Below are 18,745 nucleotides of genomic sequence, written 5' to 3'. Positions count from 1 at the left end.
GAGGGAGGCGATGATCAGACTGTCACTGAGAAGGAACAGGCGGTAGGATCCATGAGGGACTGGCCTTTGTTAGGAGAGGAGGGCACTTCCTTGTGTAATGCAGGTGTGGGCCATCCATGGCTTGTAGATTTTAGATTCTCATCTGATGGCTTTGGTTTTCTCAAAAATAGGAAAGAAGGTCATCCTCTGAGAGTGAGAGGTGGGTGCTGGTTCTAGGAGAGGGAAGAAGAAATAAATTAGTTGTTGCAGAGAGTGGGAGAGGGTCTGACGAAAGAAACAGTAGGTTTGCTGGGAGTGACGAATACCATTTAAGGCCTTTCTCTTAACTCTATTCTCCTGCCTTCATTTGGAGGGGCTTAGGCTTCAGGAGTGGTCTGGGGGCAGGACAGCTGACCCTGCCCGAGAGCCCAACAGGGTGCCTGACAGTTCTTCAGGATATGGCCCTGACCCACTCACCACTCTGACTTAAATTACTTTCTGTCCCTGAACCCTGCTTCCTTTAGCCTAGAAGACACTTCCCTTCTTCTCTTCTTGGGCTATTTAAATAGTTAAGCATCTTGTGCCCTGAGCTGCTGCCCCAGATAAGGTCCCTGCCCTTCCTCAGTGCCCTCTCAGCAGATGTCAGTCATACCTTTCCCCTGTCCTGACACAGTCTCAGGGACTGTGACTCTTTGGGCTCGTTCAGCCCCACTGGACTGTGATCTCCTTGAGGGCAGGGATGAATGAAAAGATCACCAGGTCATGCGAGCTGCCTATGTGAATTTTCACTCCCTGGAGGGAGCCCGGACCCTGGGGTAGTAGGGGTGTGGGGCTGTGAGCTGTAGAGTAGAGCTGTTGGACTGCATGCAGGCTCTCAAGAAGGAGGGTTGGGGGAGCTTAACTGTGACTTCTTCTGGGGTGAGACAAGGACAGGAGGGGTGAAGGGGCCTCTGGCATCATTGTGGTATGGGATTCCTTCCACCCACATTCACTGAGTGTTTTGGGTGTGCCCAGCATCATGCTAATCACTGGGCCTTTTGGGAGTTCATCATCCAGTGGGAGAGACAGAGTGTAAATGATGGTTAGGCCAACTTGTGACCATTTTGCTGCTTCTCCTGGGCCCAGAGGGAAGACTACTGAGCTAAGAGGTACAACTTCACTTGCTTAAACTCTGAGGAACAAACAAGATGATGTGGGATAAAAGCCCCTTGAAAAGAGCTCTGATACCATAGGGCCATAAGAGGGAATTCATTTTTCACCTAGTTCTCAGGGAGCCTGCTCATCCCTGCTGCTCACATACGCTGAGGGACCAAGGGTACGAAGAAGCGGGCCCCAGGGACAGCGGCTTTGGCATGGCCTGAGCTCAGCAGTTCCTCCTGCTCTCACTGCTAGGGTCCATCCTCATGACTGCCCCCAGGGAAGTGGCTCTCTGCGCCATAGCACTGACCTTGGGAGTGGCCTTGCAACCCCTTTGGAGGGTGGATTGCTAGGCCTGGCCCTGATAAAGATAGTGCTGCTTCCTGGCAAGGTTGTGGAATAGCCAGCCCTTCCCTTGTGTTTTCTTTGTCCCTGGCACAGGGATTAGACAGACTGATAGAGACAGAGGCCAGGATGGTAGGACAAACATAGCCCCTGGAAGGAAACTCTTTGCAGCAGGAAAGGGAGGGGACATGGCAACAAGGACACTAGCATTGCCTTTCCAGAAATGGAAGAGAATAGAGTCCTGGCATGTGGAGATGCTCTTCCTATGGCCTGGGGGGCAGCAATCAATTGTGGGGTCTGGTCAGCATGGGGGCCAAGACCTTTGCTTGGGGAGACGGGCAAGAGGGCGGGGCGGACCCTACAGATAGAACTGTGTGGTTCCCTCATTTTCCTTATCTGTGGAGCAGTCAGGTCTCCTCTCCCTGTCCTGAGAGATTGATGGATGGCCGTTCAACTCCTTCCTTCTGGAGCCTCCCCCACGTTCACAGTTAGTCCTCTTGCTTAGTGGCTGGGTGTCTGAGTATCATGGGAACAGAGCTGTGGTCTGAGAGGAGGAGGAGACTGGGTCCTATTGCATGGTAGGGCAGATTAGAGACCCTGGAAAAGAGAGGGTGGGAGGGGAAACCAGCATCTGGTCATTTTGTGTAGGACCTGGGAGTGGCAGTCACCTGGCCTGCCACCACCCACTTTCCCCATCACTCTTCTGCAGGTGTTAGAGCTGCGGCGGCCCATGGATTCCCGGCTGGAGCACGTGGACTTTGAGTGCCTTTTCACCTGCCTCAGTGTGCGCCAGCTCATCCGAATCTTTGCCTCACTGCTGCTGGAGCGCCGGGTCATTTTTGTGGCGGACAAGCTCAGGTAGGGCCCAGCAGAGCAAGGTGAAGAAGAGGGGGAAGGCACATCTAGTAATTAATTGAACATGTACTTACGAGCCCTGGTATGTGCCAGCTACTGTGGGATTAGTATGTGGGGGTGTGTGTGTATGTGTGTGGTAAATACCAAATGGAGAGGGAAAGGCTAGCACACCTGGGAAGAGAGGATATCTGAGGGAGCAGGGCTTGACAGCACACAAGATGGCAGGATTGAGAACCCAGTGCAGGACTTGGCCTGAGGGAAGAGAAGGGACACCACTTCTTTTGCAACAGCCAAGATTGTATAGGTACAAATATATTTATATGGAAAAAGGTAACAAAGGAGATTTCTAGGTGATGGCCACATTTCCTCTGGAGAGAGAGGCAAGGCCATTTCTGTGGCATGCTGAGTTTGAGGAGAGTGATGAACTATAGGAAGAGCCACCCTTAGGAAGGGGCAAGGGCACTGACTAGGGATAGTACGAGGAGTGCTGAGCCACCCAGTGAGGGGACCAGTGAGGGTGGCAGCTGGAGAAGGTAATTGACTGGAGGCCAGGCAGTAGGGGATTTGTGGAGAAGGACCAGGTGAGGCATTGGGGGTGCTGAGGAGGATAGTGGTCGGAGGAAGGTTGACTAATCAAACTAGGAAAGGGAAAAAGAAGATGTCCAGGGAGTGGAGGTGCCAGTGCGTCAGGGGAGCTGGTTTAGGAGGCATAAGAAAAGAGCTGGATAGATCATAAGTCTTGGTCCAGAATGTTGGCATTTATGATTTTAGAAGTAGAGGAGTTCCAGATGTCAAGATCTGGCTGTGGGAGGAGTGGCAGAAGTGTCTCTGGACATGAGTCATTCTGGAAGAAGCCGAGCTCTTCTGGCAGCCAAGGTTTTATTTATGTATTTATTTATTCATTTATTGAGGAAGATTAGCCCTGAGCTAACATCTGCCGCCAATCCTCCTCTTTTTGCTGAGGAAGATTGGCCTTGAGCTAACATCTGTGCCCACCTTCCTCCACTCCGTATGTGGGACACCTGCCACAGCATGGCTTGACATCAGTGTGCAGGTCCACGCCCAGGACCCAAACCAGCGAACCCTGGGCCGCCAAAGGGGAGTGTGCAAACTTAACTGCTGCGCCACCTCCACTGGCCAGCCCCAAGGCAGCTAAGGTTTTAGAAAAGAGTGTCTTGGGGCCAGCCTAGTGGCGCACCGGTTGAGTTTGCACATTCTGCTTTGGAGGCCTGGAGTTCACGGTTCAGATCCCAGGTGCAGACATGGCACTGCTCAGCAAGCCATGCTGTAGCAGGTGTCCCACATATAAAGTGGAGGAAGATGGGCACAGATGTTAGCTCAGGGCCAGTCTTCCTCAGCAAAAAAGAGGAGGATTGGCGGCAGATGTTAGCTCAGGGCTAATCTCCCTCCAAAAAATAAAAATAAAAATAAATAAATAAAAAAGAGTGTCTTAGTCTGTTCCAGCTGCAGCAACAAAATACTGCAGACTAGGTAGCTTATAAACTACAGAAATCTATTTCTCATAGTTCTGGAGGCTGGAAGTCCAAGATCAGGGTGCCAGCATGGTGGCATTCTGGTGAGGGCTCACTTCGTGGTTCATAGCTGCACCTTCTTACTGTGTCCTCACATGGTGGAAGGGGCAAAGGATTTCTGTGGGGTCTCCTTTATAATAACACTAGTCCCAGTCCTGAGGACTCCACCCCATGACCTAAGCCTCTCCCAAAGGCCCCACCTCCTAATGCCATCATATTTGGGGGTTAGGATTTCAGCATGTGAATCTTGAAGGACATAAACATTTAGACCATAGCACAGCCTATTTGTGAGGGGTGGGACAGGGAGGGAGAGGATGAGCTCTTGGCAACACATTGTGTATTTTTTGGTCGAAGAATCCATCACAGGAAGCAGTGGTTTCTCTAGAGTGGTGGAATTATTTCAGTAATTTAGACATTTATTTAGTTGTCTGCTGTGTGCCATACCATATGCCAGGTGCTGATATGAGGGGTAGAAAAGAAAGATCCTCTTTCTGGTATGTCCCCCAATAAGCCCAGGATTCCTAGGGTATTTATTTCTGTATGTATGAGGGCGTAATGAGGGGAGCAGGAGAAATGGACTCCCAAATGCCCTCACAGGGCACTGGGGCAGGAACCGAGGCCCACCTTCAGCCCAGAAGGGAGAAGGAAGAAAGATCAGAGCGCTGACTTTTTCCAGAGAGTGCCAGGTTTAGAAATGAAAACTGCCCATGCTCACTTTCTGTCACAGCATCAGTTTTTCTGTATCCCACAGTTCTATGTATTTCATGGGGCCATAAGGCCCTCATGAGGGGACCAGGCCTGGAACTGCAACTGGCCAGATACGGCAGCTCCACAGTGCCCCTGTCTGCTGCCTTACTGGCATCCATGTTCATTGTCTGCCAGCAAAGCCCCTGGCTGCCCAGCTCTGAGGCTCTGGTTTGGCCAGACCTTGGTGCCTCTAACAGAACCTGGACCCTGAGATTTCTTTTCCTGAAGGTTCCATTCCCTCACTCAGGGCAGAGCCACCTTTTTGCTATCCCCACCCTTAGCCCAGCTCCAGTAGGGCTGTGAATACAGCTATTGTTTCCTGTGGCTAAAACTGCCTCTGAGCACATTCCAGGACCATTCTGGGAGGAAAATACCTCAGGACCTTGTTCTTGGCCTGGCTCAGCATTCAAGTTTTGCCAGTCTCGGGTCTTAGAAAAGGTGTTCTCTCTGCTCGGGATCTGCCTCTGATTGGAGAGGGGCAGGGTGGGCAGCCCAGTGATGGCACATAGGCCGGGACTGGGGTCAAGGCATAGTAAGCCCAGCCAGCTCATCTTGTGTTGCTCACGTTTTAGGTTTTCCACAAGTCCTGCGTCCCTCTGGCCCAGTTCTGATGTCTGTATTTGTGTGTGTGTATGCACGTGCACACACAGGCTGTGCAGTGATCAGACCTGGGGCTTGTACAAAGCCTTCTGCCTCCCAAGCCCTAGTCCCATTGGAGGGGATTGTGGAGATCAGTGTGTTCCTCGACCCTGAGATAGCTCTTTTCTGGATCTTTCTGAGATGGCTCTCCTTAGAGTGTGGGGAGCTGCTGTCCCCAGGGAAAGGGCTGTCAGGGCCAGGACAGCTGTCTCTGCCTCAAGGCTGAGCAGTATTTTAGATGTCCATAGGGTGGCAGGACAGCCAAGCAACGTACTGCCTGACAAATACTTGTGAACATCCAGAGGTCCTTCTAGAAAAGGGGCTTTGTTTCTGTCGTGGACCGGAACCATGTTCTCTGACTGGTGGGGCATTAGTCATGAAAGGGTAAGGAGCCCTGCTGGGGCTGGTCATGAGAGCCCAGGGCTTCTATGACTAATAGGGCCCAATAGATGTGGAGGGACGGGGTGGGAAAGTCAAGCATGAAGATGACCTTGACTCTAGCCTCTGACTCCTCATCTGTAATGTGATCCCTAGGGAGGGGCCCTTGACTCTCCTCCTGACGGATGGAGTCACTTCAGGCCAGGTGTGTCTCCTGTGTTCAGTGGTGCCCCGCACCAGCCCTCAGCACACGTAGGGAGTGTGCACTCACTTCTGTGCCCTGGAGCTAGCACCCTAGGGATTTCCTCCCTGTCTCCCATTGGTCCTTCTGCTTGGACAGCCAGCCCTGTGGTGCTCCTAGGTTTGGAGGCCTGTATCCTCCTCTAGGCCAAGAGAGGGATAAGCCCACTGAGACTCAAGGCTATTTTTTGAAGCCTTGAGAGGAAAGATGGGAATGGGCACCTTTTTCAGCTTGATAAGAATGGTGCCATCCTCCTCGCCTCAGTCAGTGGTCAGACCATGTTTTCCAATTAAGGAGAGGAAGGACTCGATAGAGGGCAGAGCAGTAGAAGTAACACTGGGCTGGGAGACAGAAAACTGGTTGTGTCCCAGGTCTGCCACTTATGACCAAACTGACCTTGGGTTTCTGTGGTCCCAGCTGTAACATGTAGAATTGATAAGATGACCTCTCTAGGGCTTTCCAGCTTTTATATGCTATCAATTTGTGATCAGTTCCTGCTCAGCTTACCTTTGCAGTTCCTGGCCAAAGCTGATACTCCCACACTAGGTCAGGCCTCCCTGTGCATTTGGGTGGCCTTTGAGGGGTGTATGTGAGTCTCTTCTGTGTTCTAGTGTTGCTATGTACCTTTATGGCTATTTCTAGGTAGAGTCACCAAAAAGAGTAGTACCAGTGTCCTTGAGGCCCTGAGCAGTGGGAATGTGGGGTCTTCCCCAGTCTGCAGGGTCAGACACAGGCCTGAGCCCCATTGGCATTTTTGTTGGATTGGGAGGTTTAACACAAAAGGATGTCCTGAACCCTCGGCAGGCTCTAACTACCGTTTCCAGAAGGTGCTGGGCCTGGGCTCATGTGCTTTGTTTCTGTCTGTCCACCAGTACCTTATCCAGCTGCTCCCATGCTGTGGTGGCCTTGCTCTACCCCTTCTCCTGGCAGCATACCTTCATTCCTGTCCTCCCAGCCTCCATGATTGACATCGTCTGCTGTCCCACCCCCTTCCTGGTTGGCCTGCTCTCCAGCTCCCTCCCCAAACTGAAGGAGCTGCCTGTGGAGGAGGTGGGCCACTTGGGGAACCAGCTGAGGGGAAGGGTGGAGGGAGGGTTGGACAGAAGGAACAGGAACCCCCAGGAGGGAAGGGCAGAGGGGGAAGGAAGGGAGAAAGGCTGCTGGGATCTTCTCATTTGTGGTGTCTGGGCCTCTCTACCCAGCTCTTATCCTTTCTCCCTGGGAGGTCTTCCCCTGGCTGGAGTTATTCCTGTTATCTGACCCTGGGAATAGGGAGGTCTGGAGGCCTGGGGAGGGCATTGCAGGGATGCATACCCTGAATCACTGCCACTAAACTCTCTTTCTCAGGCACTGATGGTGAATCTGGGATCTGACCGATTCATCCGACAGGTAAGAGGGGTACACCGCAGTAGGTGGCCCGCCCTAGGGTGAGTGCTTGTTTGATGCACGCTCCAGAGCACCCAACACTGGCACACACACTACTCAACCTTCACAGCCTGTTTGTTGAGCTCTCTGGGTTCCATATTCACAGAATAGACAAGGGTAGGGAGAAGGTGATCTGAGAAGTCTTGACCTCAGCAGGATCTGCCTTTCTGGTTGGCATCATCACCTTCTGGAAGGCAGCATGGGAGTGCAAAGAACATGGCCTGGAAGTCTGAAGACTTGACCTCTGGTTTCTGCCACCTTGGAGCCATGTGATCTTGGACAGGCCTCTCTGAGCCAGAGTTCTCATCTCTAAAACAGGCATGGTGGTAACACCTGCCTTGAAATGTTGCTAAGGGATTACACATGATGCATAGAATGCTATGGAATGTAAAGGTTTGCAATCATTGTTGCACCTTCAAAAAGCCTCCTGGCTCTCCACAGAGGAGCACAACCCAGTGCTGTACCCTCTGGAAATGTACTATCCGTTACGCACCACTGACAGAGCTCTGACTCCTGGGTACAAGGCATCAAGGTATGGGCCTTGATGAACTAGAATGTACAGGCAGGACAGACAGCCTAACCTCATACCTGAGACACAGGCTGGGCCACAATCTCCCTGCCCCAAGCCAAGCTCTGCTTCCCACCCGGAGCTGAAGATGGAGGAACTGGGGAGACTTTATCAGGGTACTGGGTGAGGAACCTCTTGCTTGTCCTGGGCACAGTGGGCGGTGAATGCCACTGGCTCCACCACTTTTTATCTGTGTGATCTTGATTGAGTTTCTTAACTTCTTTCTGAGCCTCAGCTTTTCATCTTAAAATGAGGTTGATAATAGTATCAGGGTTATTGGGAGAATTAAATGAGATTATATCTTTAAGCTTCTCAGACAGGGCCTGGCTCAGAGTAAGTACTCAATCAGCATCAGCTATGGTTATCGTCACTGTGTGTGTTCCTTCTTCCGCAGATGGATGACGAGGACACATTGTTACCTAGGAAGTTACAGGCTGCTCTGGAGCAGGCTCTAGAGAGGAAGAACGAACTGATCTCCCAGGACTCTGACAGCGACTCCGATGATGGTGAGTGAGGCCTGCCCTGGGCAGAATCAGCTCTGGTCCCAGACTCCCTTTGCTCTGGATCTGGGCCTCATGGGGCCGGGACCCTGTTTCTATGCACCAGACCCTTCTGGCTGATGAGGCTCAAGGTATAGGACCTTGGTCTCATTCTAGCCTAGAATTCTCTAGTTCTACTACCAGTGGGGTTTAGGAAGATATGGCTTGAGTGGGTCTGAGGGGAGAGAAGTATTGTGGTATTTTATCAAAGGGAGTTCAAAACATAAACAACCTTGGGGCTGCTTCTAGGGTGGCCCAGGCTATAAAGCTGCCCTCTTCCTTTAATTCTTCTCTACCTCAGGAGGTTTGGGAAGGATAACCCAAAGACATGTGGCAACCACAAACACTCTTCTTGCTAACAGAAAACTAGTTATTCCTCCTTCTCAGGCCCTGCCTTGAGCCAGTGCAGGAGGTGGAGGGGACTTCTGTGAAGCCAGGAAAACCACCGAGGGTGCGGGGTGTACGGAGAGTGGTCCTCTGGTCTGATTTCCACTCTCATTTATGTAGCAGGGATTTACCAGCTTCCATGTTCAGAGCATAGTTTCTGACCTCCTGGCTCATGGGCTAGTTACAAGCCCAGGGGCACAAGAGATAAATTTTCAAGAACAGATAAGTGGTTCTGGCTGGAAGTGCTGTTGGTGAGAGGGACGCACCACCAGCTGGAGATTGGAGTTGCCGGTTGGAGATTGCAGGCTCTTGACTTGAACCTCAAAGATTTTCTTTTCTCTTCCAGAATGTAATACCCTCAATGGGCTGGTATCGGAGGTGTTTATCCGGTTCTTCGTGGAGACTGTTGGGCACTACTCCCTCTTTCTGACCCAGAGTGAGAAGGGGGAGAGGGCCTTTCAGCGAGAGGCCTTCCGCAAGTCTGTGGCTTCCAAGAGCATCCGCCGTTTTCTTGAGGTTTTTATGGAGTCACAGATGTTTGCTGGCTTCATCCAAGACAGGGAGCTAAGAAAGTGTCGGGCAAAGGGTAAGGCCAGAAGAGCTTGGGATTGGGGGCAGTGGGGCCTCTTCTCTCACTTCTGCTACTCGCAGGGCTGAATAGCTAGGCACTGTGATGGAAGCTCTTGGGTGTAGGCTAGGGCCAGGCCTCTTAACATCCCTTTTCTTCTGACAGAAACTTCCAAGAGTGCTTTCTTCTCCTCCTATCCTAGGAAATGCCTTCTCAGGGCTGTGGCTCATCCCCACCAAGAGCAGCATGCCATTGGTTGCCCATCCGCTTCTCAGATGCCCTACTTATTCAGAGCAAAAGACCAGACTGAGCAATTTAGGGGGTTCTGAGAGTCCAGGGGTCGGGAATGCTCTTGAAGAGAATTGAGCTAGCTCTTTGTCTTAGGTTGGTGGCAGTCTGCATTCAGAGCAGAAGGTCATCTTACCTCTCGTTATTGCATCAGCTTTGCTCACTCTAGGGCTCTTTCATCTCATCAAGATCTTTCTGTATAACCTCAGGGTTATTATTCTGTCCACTAATATTGTCCATTTAGTCTAAGAGACCTTTTTGAAACAGCATGGTAGAGTGGTATAAAAGGAACTAGAGAAGGTGTCCACTTGGGGCAGCTGTGAAACAGGCATGGCATCTCTGACATGCAGCTCAGGAACGTGCCCCAGGAGGCACGGTAGTGAGGGCCTCCTGCTATCAGCAGTGAGCACAGTAAGATGTCGTTAACGATAGTTTTGAAGAGCCAGTCTGAATTCTAAGATGCTCCTATAAATTATAATTGCAGATCCTTGGTTTCCCTTTCTGGGATCTGTGCCCCATTGTCCCCCTCCAGTAGGCCCCACTCCCTTCCTCCAGTGACTGTTGTCTTCCCTGTTCCTGTTTCTCCTCTTCCCCAGGCCTCTTTGAGCAGCGAGTGGAGCAGTATTTAGAGGAACTCCCAGACACTGAGCAGAGTGGAATGAATAAGTTTCTCCGAGGTTTGGGTAAGCAGCCTTGTCACTGATGAGACAGATGTTCGGCAAGAAGGGAGCGGCTGGGGGATCTGTACCCCAAACTACTCTAAACTAATGCCACTGGGTATTTATACTGGGGCTGTAGACAGGAAGAGCAGGAAGAGATCCTTGGTGAAGAGAAGGTTCCCAGCCCAGTGCTCCAAGGGCATTTAGTACAGCATTTACTAAACTGCAGAACCAGGAGAAAACCAGATTTCTCATGTAAGTCAGGTCTTTTTGGGTGTACTCCTTCCTGAGTGAATACAAGCGCCATTAGGGCCAGTGAGCTTTCCTCTAGGCCATAAGGGGTCTTTCAAAAGTAGCAGTGCCAGAGTGCCCTTCTCTGAAAACCTCCACCCCTTTCAAAGATCTCAGCCAGTTCCATCACAGAATCATAGCATGTCTCAGTTTAAAGGGAAATTGAGGCCAAAGAAGTTAAGTGGCTTACCTAAAGCCACCCAGTGATTAATACCAATGTCCTAATTAGAGCTCTGGTGTTTTCACTATCCTGGATCAGATCTATCACAGCTGAAATCCAGTCTTTCTAATCCTTTCTCTCCCACCGAGAGGGTGAGGACTCTTGGAAGAGATGATACTGAAACATTCTCACCCTTGCCCTGTCTGGCCCCACAGGCAACAAAATGAAGTTCCTCCACAAGAAGAATTAAGCCGCTTTCCCAGTAACGGAGTCCAGTGCCTTGCAGAGCTTCGAGCCTGGGGAGGGGCCCAGCGCGGGACCCTCTGGGCTGCTGTGGCCGCTCTGCCCCGACAGACTCCACCCTCCAAGCCAGCCCACCTCTGCCTTCACATATCCCGGGATACTGTTTGTAAATAATCTGCTGTAAGCTTCCTTATCTGTTTTTGTAACAAGCAAAGAGAATCTGGTAAATATTTGTATATTCCCAAGGGGCCGGGTGCTTTCCTGCCTGCCCGAGCATGGATGAAGTTTTGCTGGGTGCTGGTGACTGGCCAATTATGTGCAGCTGACTGTCTCAGCCGAACCACTGATCTTCCCCCGGAGGCTCCTGGCCTGCCTGCCTGAGGCCCCTGCTGCCAGTCTTGGGCCCTGGAGAGCAGATGCTGTCTTGCTGTGTACAGAAGGACTTTTTCTTTTTTTTTAAATCTTAGAGTTTCTATTTTTTCCTAGTAGTCCCCCTCCCCTAACCCTGTTTTTGAAAGGCAAAGGCCAATCAATCTACATTTGCAGCATGGTACCAGGTCTTGGGCCTGGCCATCTCTTGTTCCTCCCACCTTTGTGATGGTCAGTGAGTCATGAGAAGCCCCCCAGCGCAGCCAGTGCTCTCCAGGCCCAGCTCCCAGTCAGTGGTGGCCATGATGCGGTACAGGGCATCCTTCCTTCCCACCATGTACGGGTGTTCTCAATAAACAGTGTACAGTTGTTTGGGCCCAGAGCCCCATGTGTTCTTTGGCTTCATTATCTAGAGTTGTTTCTCTTGGGGGATGGGGTGAGATAGGCCAATCAGGGATGAAGCACCATTATGCAGGAAATTGATTACTTGATTAAGAGTTTCGGGGCTGGCCCTGTGGCCGAGTGGTTAAGTTCAAGCACTCAGCTTCTGTGGTCCAGTGTTTCGCTGGTTCCGATCCTGGGCATGCACATGGCAACGCTCGTCAGGCCACACTGAGGTGGCGTCCCACATGCCACAACCATAAGGACCTGCAACTAAAAAATATACAACTGTGTACTGGGGGGATTTGGGGAGAAAAAGAAAAAAAGAAAAAGAAAGAGTTTAGCTTCAGTGTGGGTCACTGACCTCCCCTGAAATCGAGTTCTCTGGCCTGAGTTGTATGACGGGTCTTAGAGGTATCTTGGAAGAGACCTTTTAAATCATTGTCCTAGTTCAGCTTCCCTCTCCAGTAGCCAACTGTTCAGATTCTATGTAAGTGTGTCCAGTGATGGAAGGAATGCTCATTGCCCTTTGGCTCCACTATTAGGTGAATCTTAACATTTTCCTGTTCAGTATGAAGCCCTTAAGACATCACTGGGTATCCTGACATTGGTGTACTGAAGCCTAGCCAAAGCCAACCCAGGGCTTGCTCACAGCCCTGGCCCAATGCCTACAGCTCTTCCATGTCACACTGTGAATAGGTTTTTTCATTGGAACTCTAGGTTTGAATATAGGAAGTTCTGGTACATTCTGTGGAAGATCAAGAAGAGAGAGAAGCAGGATGGGCAATATGGGTGGCTTAGGCTTTCCACCCACCCAAGGCCTTCACAGAGCAGAGACCTTGAAAATTCCCAAGATGAGGCATTAAGTGAGAACTCTCTTCCTTGGTATTGGGTTTGGGTCTGGCAGGATTTGAACCACAGGGTAAAGTTTCCCTGTCCTTCGACCCTAGTCTACTTAAACACGAGGCGATCACATCCTGAGTTCTCTTCCCTCCTTTCCCCATCTCCATGGAGGCCTGTGCAGGTCCCAACCTGTCCATGGTTTGGGCTTGCTATCTGCCTCATAGGGCAAAGTAGAGGATTTGTCTTCTGGGAAGACAGAGTCGTCTTTGAAAAATCCTCCTACATAGTGGGCTGTGGCATCTTTCAGGAATAGGAGGGCAGGGATTGAAGCCTCACAGGTCTAGGTTTTCAACTGAGGTAGAGAGAGGACAGTGATCATAACCAGAAAGTCTGGAGTGAGGTATAGTTACTTCCAGAACTTGTCACTGTTAACACAGCCTGGGCTTCATGGCAGCCATAGAAGTGGATTCCTTAATAATAAAATAATACAGTTTCCAAAAAATGCTATTTCTTTTTCCTTTCTTCTCCCTCTCTTTTCTAATGCGGCTCCAAAGAATACTCAGACATGTGATCAGATCACAAGATATATTGATGTAAATTCTTTTTTTGTAAAATTTGAAACTTTTATGTGTCTTGAAAATCTTAAGATACCTAAGATTAACCCTAGGGATTCCTTCCTCCTACTACAGCCATAGCTCTCATCCCAATTCAGAAAATGCATACTGGCTTGGAATGGGCTGCAAGGGCCCCTGCAGTGACTACTATGGGCAAGGTGCAGAGTCTTATGGGGAAGGTAGATGAGGGTGTGTCCAGGGGGCTGGGTTGGGGTTGACAAAAAGTGTTCGAGGCTTCTTTCCAAGCTCTGCTTTCACATGATCTCTGGACCCCCTAAGCAGATGGTTCTCAACCCTGTTAGATCCAGCACTTTCCCTTTCTATAGCAAAGACTACCTTTCCCCTTTACTATCCTGAAATGAAATTCAGCTAATATAACCTGCCTAAACACATTTTAACTGTAATAGAAAAAGGGAGAAATAAAAGGAAAGTATTTTGGGGGCTGGCCCGGTGGTGCAGCGGTTAAGTGCGCACGTTCTGCTTTGGCAGCCAGGGGTTCGCTGGTTTGGATCCCGTGTGTGGACGTGGCACTGCTTGGCAAGCCATGCTATGGTAGGCGTCCCACATATAAAGTAGAGGAAGATGGGCACGGATGTTAGCTCAGGGCCAGTCTTCCTCAGCAAAAAGAGGAGGATTGGCAGTAGTTAGGTCAGGGCTAATCTTCCTGGAAAAAAAAAAAGGAAAGTATTTTGTTATAAAGTATGTATTTAAATATGTAAATACTTGGGCAGAACTGTACTAGAAGATACAATGAAGTCAGATGCTTACGCCATACACAGAATTACTGTGAGTACAATGCTACACGTGCAGACAGATAAAAGTGTGTTGTATTAGCAACTCAGATTCTGCTGAGTAGGCTGTTATCATTGGTAAGTTTTCTGAAATGAACAATTTTTGGTAACATTCTGAACAAAGTACAGTATTTGGAATCCTGGAAAACAGAAATTATGAAAACTTTAAAAATTTTTGATTATGTGTAAAGTGGAGTTAGGTTCTAAGCTAGATTTTTTCTATGTTGTTTAAATCAACCCATACATTGCAGGACATCTAGCATCCCTGCTTGCTTCTCCTCCGTGACTGTGAGCAACAAAAAAATCCCCCAGACATTTCCAAAACGCCCCCTAGAGGATGGTGTTGCCACCATTGAGAACAAGTGTCCTTAAACAGTGCCTGACACAGCTGCTGAGGGGCAATGAATGCAGTGTCTCTTCTGCCGGAAGTCCCAGTTGACTATGGGGTGTGAGCTCTCTCCGTATTCTGGAGCTAAGAAAGGCCCTGGGTTGTCTCCTGTGAAATCAGTCTGAAAACTTTTAGAGCCGGGCAGGCTGCCCCATCACATCTTTCTAAATGCTCTTTTCAGTAAGTAACCATGGTCTGGCAAACTAGTGCTGAAATGAGGCGTCTGGGCTTTTTAAAGGCAATATTTTGAAGGAGTTCCTATGGCAAGCAGTATTATTCCAACTCTAGTTCACAATGGATGGTCTGTGGAATAGCGCCCCAAGAAAATAACTCAATTATAATCACAGCTCAGTTAAATTTTTGTTAAAAATTATACCATTTCACATGTAGACTTGTAACCTACCTTGTACCCAAAATGACTTACTTATAAGGGTACATAAACAGGATATTAAAAACAAAAAACAAAAACAGTGGGAATGAAAGTAAAACAAAAATTGGGCTTAGGGGCCGTCCTGGTGGCGCAGCGGTTAAGTGCGCACATTCCACTTCTTGGTGGCCCGGGGTTTGCTGGTTTGGATCCCGCGTGTTAACATGCCACTGCTTGGCAAAAGCCATGCTGTGGCAGGCGTCCCACGCATAAAGTAAAGGAAGATGGGCATGGATGTCAGCTCAGGGCCAGTCTTCCTCAGCAAAAAGAGGAGGATTGGTGGCAGGTGTTAGCTCAGGGCTAATCTTCCTCCAAAAAAAAAAAAAAAAATGGGGCTTAAAATAGAGCTGGAAATGAAGTATAGACTTTAACCTATATTCTTACACCATACACAAAGTTAGTTTCTAGAGCCCAACAACGTGGTAGTATGCGATCCAAAACATCTTAAATTTGCCTTGGGGGGGGTGGGCGTAAAAGGTCGTGTAAACTCTAGAACAAGAGAAAATATTACTTTCCAGCCAAAGCAAGTTACTGCTAATTCTTTTTAGTGCATTTGTATTGCCTTTTAATATGAAAAGTAATAAGCATTTGGTTAAGTAAGAAACTCAAACTGTACCAAAACATTCATCACCTCCCTGCCCTCCCCAACCTCATGAGGCAATCCCTTCTCTGTTTTATGTCCTTCCAGAACATTTCCGTGTGCGTACTGGCATTTTTTTAGCCCAGGGTACCTTGAACATAATTGGCGCTCATTCTTTTTGAGAACTGAAACAAAGTTAATTCTGAGAGGTGTGGAAACCCCCATCTTGAAAGTGTACATAAAGACCACGCCTCTTGTTCTTAAGCGCAGCCGAAGTGGGATTTGAAGTGCCGCCAGGTTGGCGGAGACCCCCGCTCTGAAGGGGGCACACGCGGCACGGGAACCGGGGTCCGCATTAAGCCTCCCGCCTGGCCTGGCGGTCTTCCCGCCCCGCGACCCGGCCGGCCCCGCCCTCTACCGGAAATGGCTGAGCCGAGGGACGGAGCCGGCGCCTATAGTGCTTCCGGTCACGGGGTCAGCGTGTGGGGGAGAGGTCAAGGTGACCATGGAAGTGGAACCTCACGCCTTCCGGAAGCGGCTCTCGGGGGCGGAGGCGGCGAGCTGAGCCGTGGCGGGTGTCGTGAGGGCGCCGCGGAAGCCGGGCATTTTAGACCAACCGGGGAGGCCGTGGGAGCGTCGGGCAAAGCAGAGCTTTGACCACCGGAAGGCACGTAGCCTCCCGCCCTCTGGTGTAGGCGCGCATCTTCCGTTTGTTTTCGTCCCCAGGGGCTGCCTGCTCTTGGGCTAGCTATCGAAGGGGAATGTTTATTTGAAGTGAAAACTGAAATCCGATTTAGCACATTTTGACAATGAGGACTGATTTTACAAATCATGTGGCAGACAATTTCCCATAAATCGAGTTATAGCTGCAGCACCGAGATTCGGATGAAAATATATTTAAAGCACATATACATTCGGCTAGAAATTATATCCTTAACAGTGCAAACTTAAGAGAAAATTTAGCTGTCAACCTAATGTGTTAGGCGATATCATTTTCTTCACAATTATTTTAAGAGATATGTGAACAAAAAGTGAAGGCCACCGAGTTAGCGGGGCATCTGATAAAACTGTTCCCTGTATTTGAGGGAACCGCGTTAACCCTGTGTACTCATTGTGGGCCTCTGTGCCTCCAGGACAGGCTAGTCACTGCTTGGCAGTCTCATGAAGTTTCCTACGCACTGACTGTGTTTTGTATCTCAGCAGAGGTTCACTCTGAACTGAAATAGAAAACCAAAACGTATCCTTTGCCTTTGATCCCATAAAACAAGCCAAGCGATCTAGTAAGTCAGTGGCCTTCATTTATTTGGGACGTGAACACCTGGCTTTTCACCAGTTACCCAACTTCCTTCGGCAGTATTACCACCTGCAGAGCAATCAAAGCACAGGCCCAGCTATTAGCTGTAGATACTGGTGAGTGAGCAAGCTGGACGAAGGGATCAGTAGCTGCCCTTCCCAGGACAGCATATGGGATGGCACATTATCTGGGGGTCTCTTCCATTTAGAATGGCTGTACTAACTAGTGACTTTCATTTAGTGTGTCCATCTGCACCTCCGTACAGGATTGGGATGAGGACTATCTTATCCAACCCTTCTGTTTCTGGATAGTTATGCTACCACAGGGTGGCAACAATGAATTCCTGGAGAAAAACCTGGCCTTTCAGGGACTAGTGATCTCCTAAACCCCACCCTTTCAGGCCTAACAATTTTGCTGTCAGCCCCACCTCAAATGAGTCAGTAAGTCCTGTCCCTTATGTCTCCTGAATCCTATTCTTTTTCAGTTGTCATTCCCATTTTCTTGGTCCTGCCTCCAGCCTCCCACTGTAGCCCAGTCTCTCAACCACAGCCTGGTTAGAGCAAGCCTTCTCTCCAGGCCCATCTCCCACACACCTCCCACCTATTTACCTAACCTTTCCAAACTGGTTTCCTAAATGCACGTTTTGCTCTTCCCTCTTCTTGGACCCACTTTCCCTCTGACTGAATCACACCAAGGAGGTTGACGTCTTGTCTGCTTCTGTAATAGTTCACGTTACCTAAGTTACTAAGAGTCAAACAAAAAGGTTTAGTAAATGCTTTCCATTCAATCCACACAATCCTCAAGTAGGTACCTGCACCTAAATTTTAAAAATGAGAAAATTGGACTAAACCTAAGTCATACAGCTTGTTAGGTTTGGATCTAAATTTCAAACCCCATCTGAATCTTAAGACACTATATTTATACATTTCTGTACCTTCAGTGTCTAGTCAAAATCAAACATTAAATGGACTTTCTGAATTCTTTATCAACTACTGACCACCTGAAGCCTCAGCTTCCATATTAGAAGCCCTCCCAAAAGACATCAAGGGAAAACCCATCATTTTTACCTTTCTCCCTCAGCACCATTATGCAAGAGACAAATCAATGACCCAGTTATTAGTCTGTCCAACTGAGTAAAGCCTTCCTGACACCTTTTAACTCTCCAATATCCAAATCAATTAAGTTTTCCTGCCCTGTGCTCCCCTATGTTTGATAGTCCCATATATCCTTCAAAGGTTGTCATGAGATTTGTCCCATAGAAAGTCATGGTCCCCAGCCCATGGTCATCCCATAGAGCACTAGGGAAACAACCCTTCACCAAACTTAGTGTGTGGTAGACTACACCATCTAGGTTTGTGCAAGTACATCCTATGATGTTCACACAATGATGCAATAAATCACTTAATGCATTTCTCAGAACACGTCCCTGTGGTTAAACGACATGTGACTGTAATAAGAGTTTTAGTGCCACTGTAACTATTTTTTTGGTCAGGATACCACACCAGACTGCAAGTGTTATTTTGGGTCAGAAAATTTTCAAAATTTTGGGAACTATAAAAATTATAGCAAATTTTAATTTACCCTGAGATCTATGAGGGTCCTATCTGCATGCAAGCATTAGTCACCATCATGGTTTTGCAGGAGATACAAACCCCAGAAAACCTGATGCCTTCAGGATTACCAAATTTCTCTACTGGATACATTTCAGACTAGAAGAAAAACTGTTAGCATTTCATGACGTATTTCTATCAACATTAAGACTCCTATGCACAGGCACCCATAAATCCTGACAAGTGCTCTCTAGAATCCAAACCACTTTGATATAAAAGCCCTGCTGTGTTTAAAATTCAGATTCCTGGACCCAAGATTTTGGTTATAACTTACAATGGTTTGGTCCAAGATGCGGGAGCCAGGTGGAAAAACCTTAGATTCAGGAATTAAGTCCCGAACTGCCTCAATCCTATCATTCTGTCCTCTCTTTAAAATGTGACCCATCAAAATCTTGTAAAGACCATGCTGCATCAAAACTGAGACCTCCCCTTTTGAGCCTCTTGGAAAAGTTAAGGGCACATTCTCC

At 48.9% G+C, this 18,745-nt stretch overlaps 1 protein-coding gene and 1 long non-coding RNA gene across 51 annotated transcripts in view; one reads left to right on the top strand and one right to left on the bottom strand.

Annotated features, from left to right (window-relative positions):
* DENND2B (DENN domain containing 2B) overlaps positions 1 to 11,732 on the top strand; it is a 176,813-nt gene extending 165,081 nt beyond the window's left edge. For all 50 annotated transcript variants that reach the window (XM_070626264.1, XM_070626261.1, XM_070626255.1 and 47 more), the window contains 7 exons: positions 2,171 to 2,319; positions 6,726 to 6,903; positions 7,201 to 7,242; positions 8,241 to 8,352; positions 9,119 to 9,358; positions 10,225 to 10,311; positions 10,954 to 11,732. In XM_070626264.1, coding sequence (XP_070482365.1) covers positions 2,171 to 2,319; positions 6,726 to 6,903; positions 7,201 to 7,242; positions 8,241 to 8,352; positions 9,119 to 9,358; positions 10,225 to 10,311; positions 10,954 to 10,988 — 843 coding nt within the window. In that variant the 3' untranslated portion in view covers positions 10,989 to 11,732. The remainder of the gene's footprint in view (positions 1 to 2,170; positions 2,320 to 6,725; positions 6,904 to 7,200; positions 7,243 to 8,240; positions 8,353 to 9,118; positions 9,359 to 10,224; positions 10,312 to 10,953) is intronic.
* Positions 11,733 to 13,145: 1,413 nt separating this feature from the next.
* On the bottom strand, positions 13,146 to 15,783 carry LOC139084208 (uncharacterized). The gene is made up of 2 exons (XR_011541609.1): positions 15,526 to 15,783; positions 13,146 to 13,852 (listed from the first exon to the last, which is right to left on the bottom strand). It is a non-coding gene; the product is annotated as an uncharacterized lncRNA (long non-coding RNA).
* Positions 15,784 to 18,745: the final 2,962 nt, after the last annotated feature.

The sequence above is a fragment of the Equus przewalskii genome, chromosome 6 (assembly GCF_037783145.1).
Source record: "Equus przewalskii isolate Varuska chromosome 6, EquPr2, whole genome shotgun sequence".
Lineage (NCBI taxonomy): Eukaryota > Metazoa > Chordata > Mammalia > Perissodactyla > Equidae > Equus > Equus przewalskii.
Note: the sequence above shows the minus strand (reverse complement) of the source record. Positions and strands in the feature narration are given on the sequence as shown.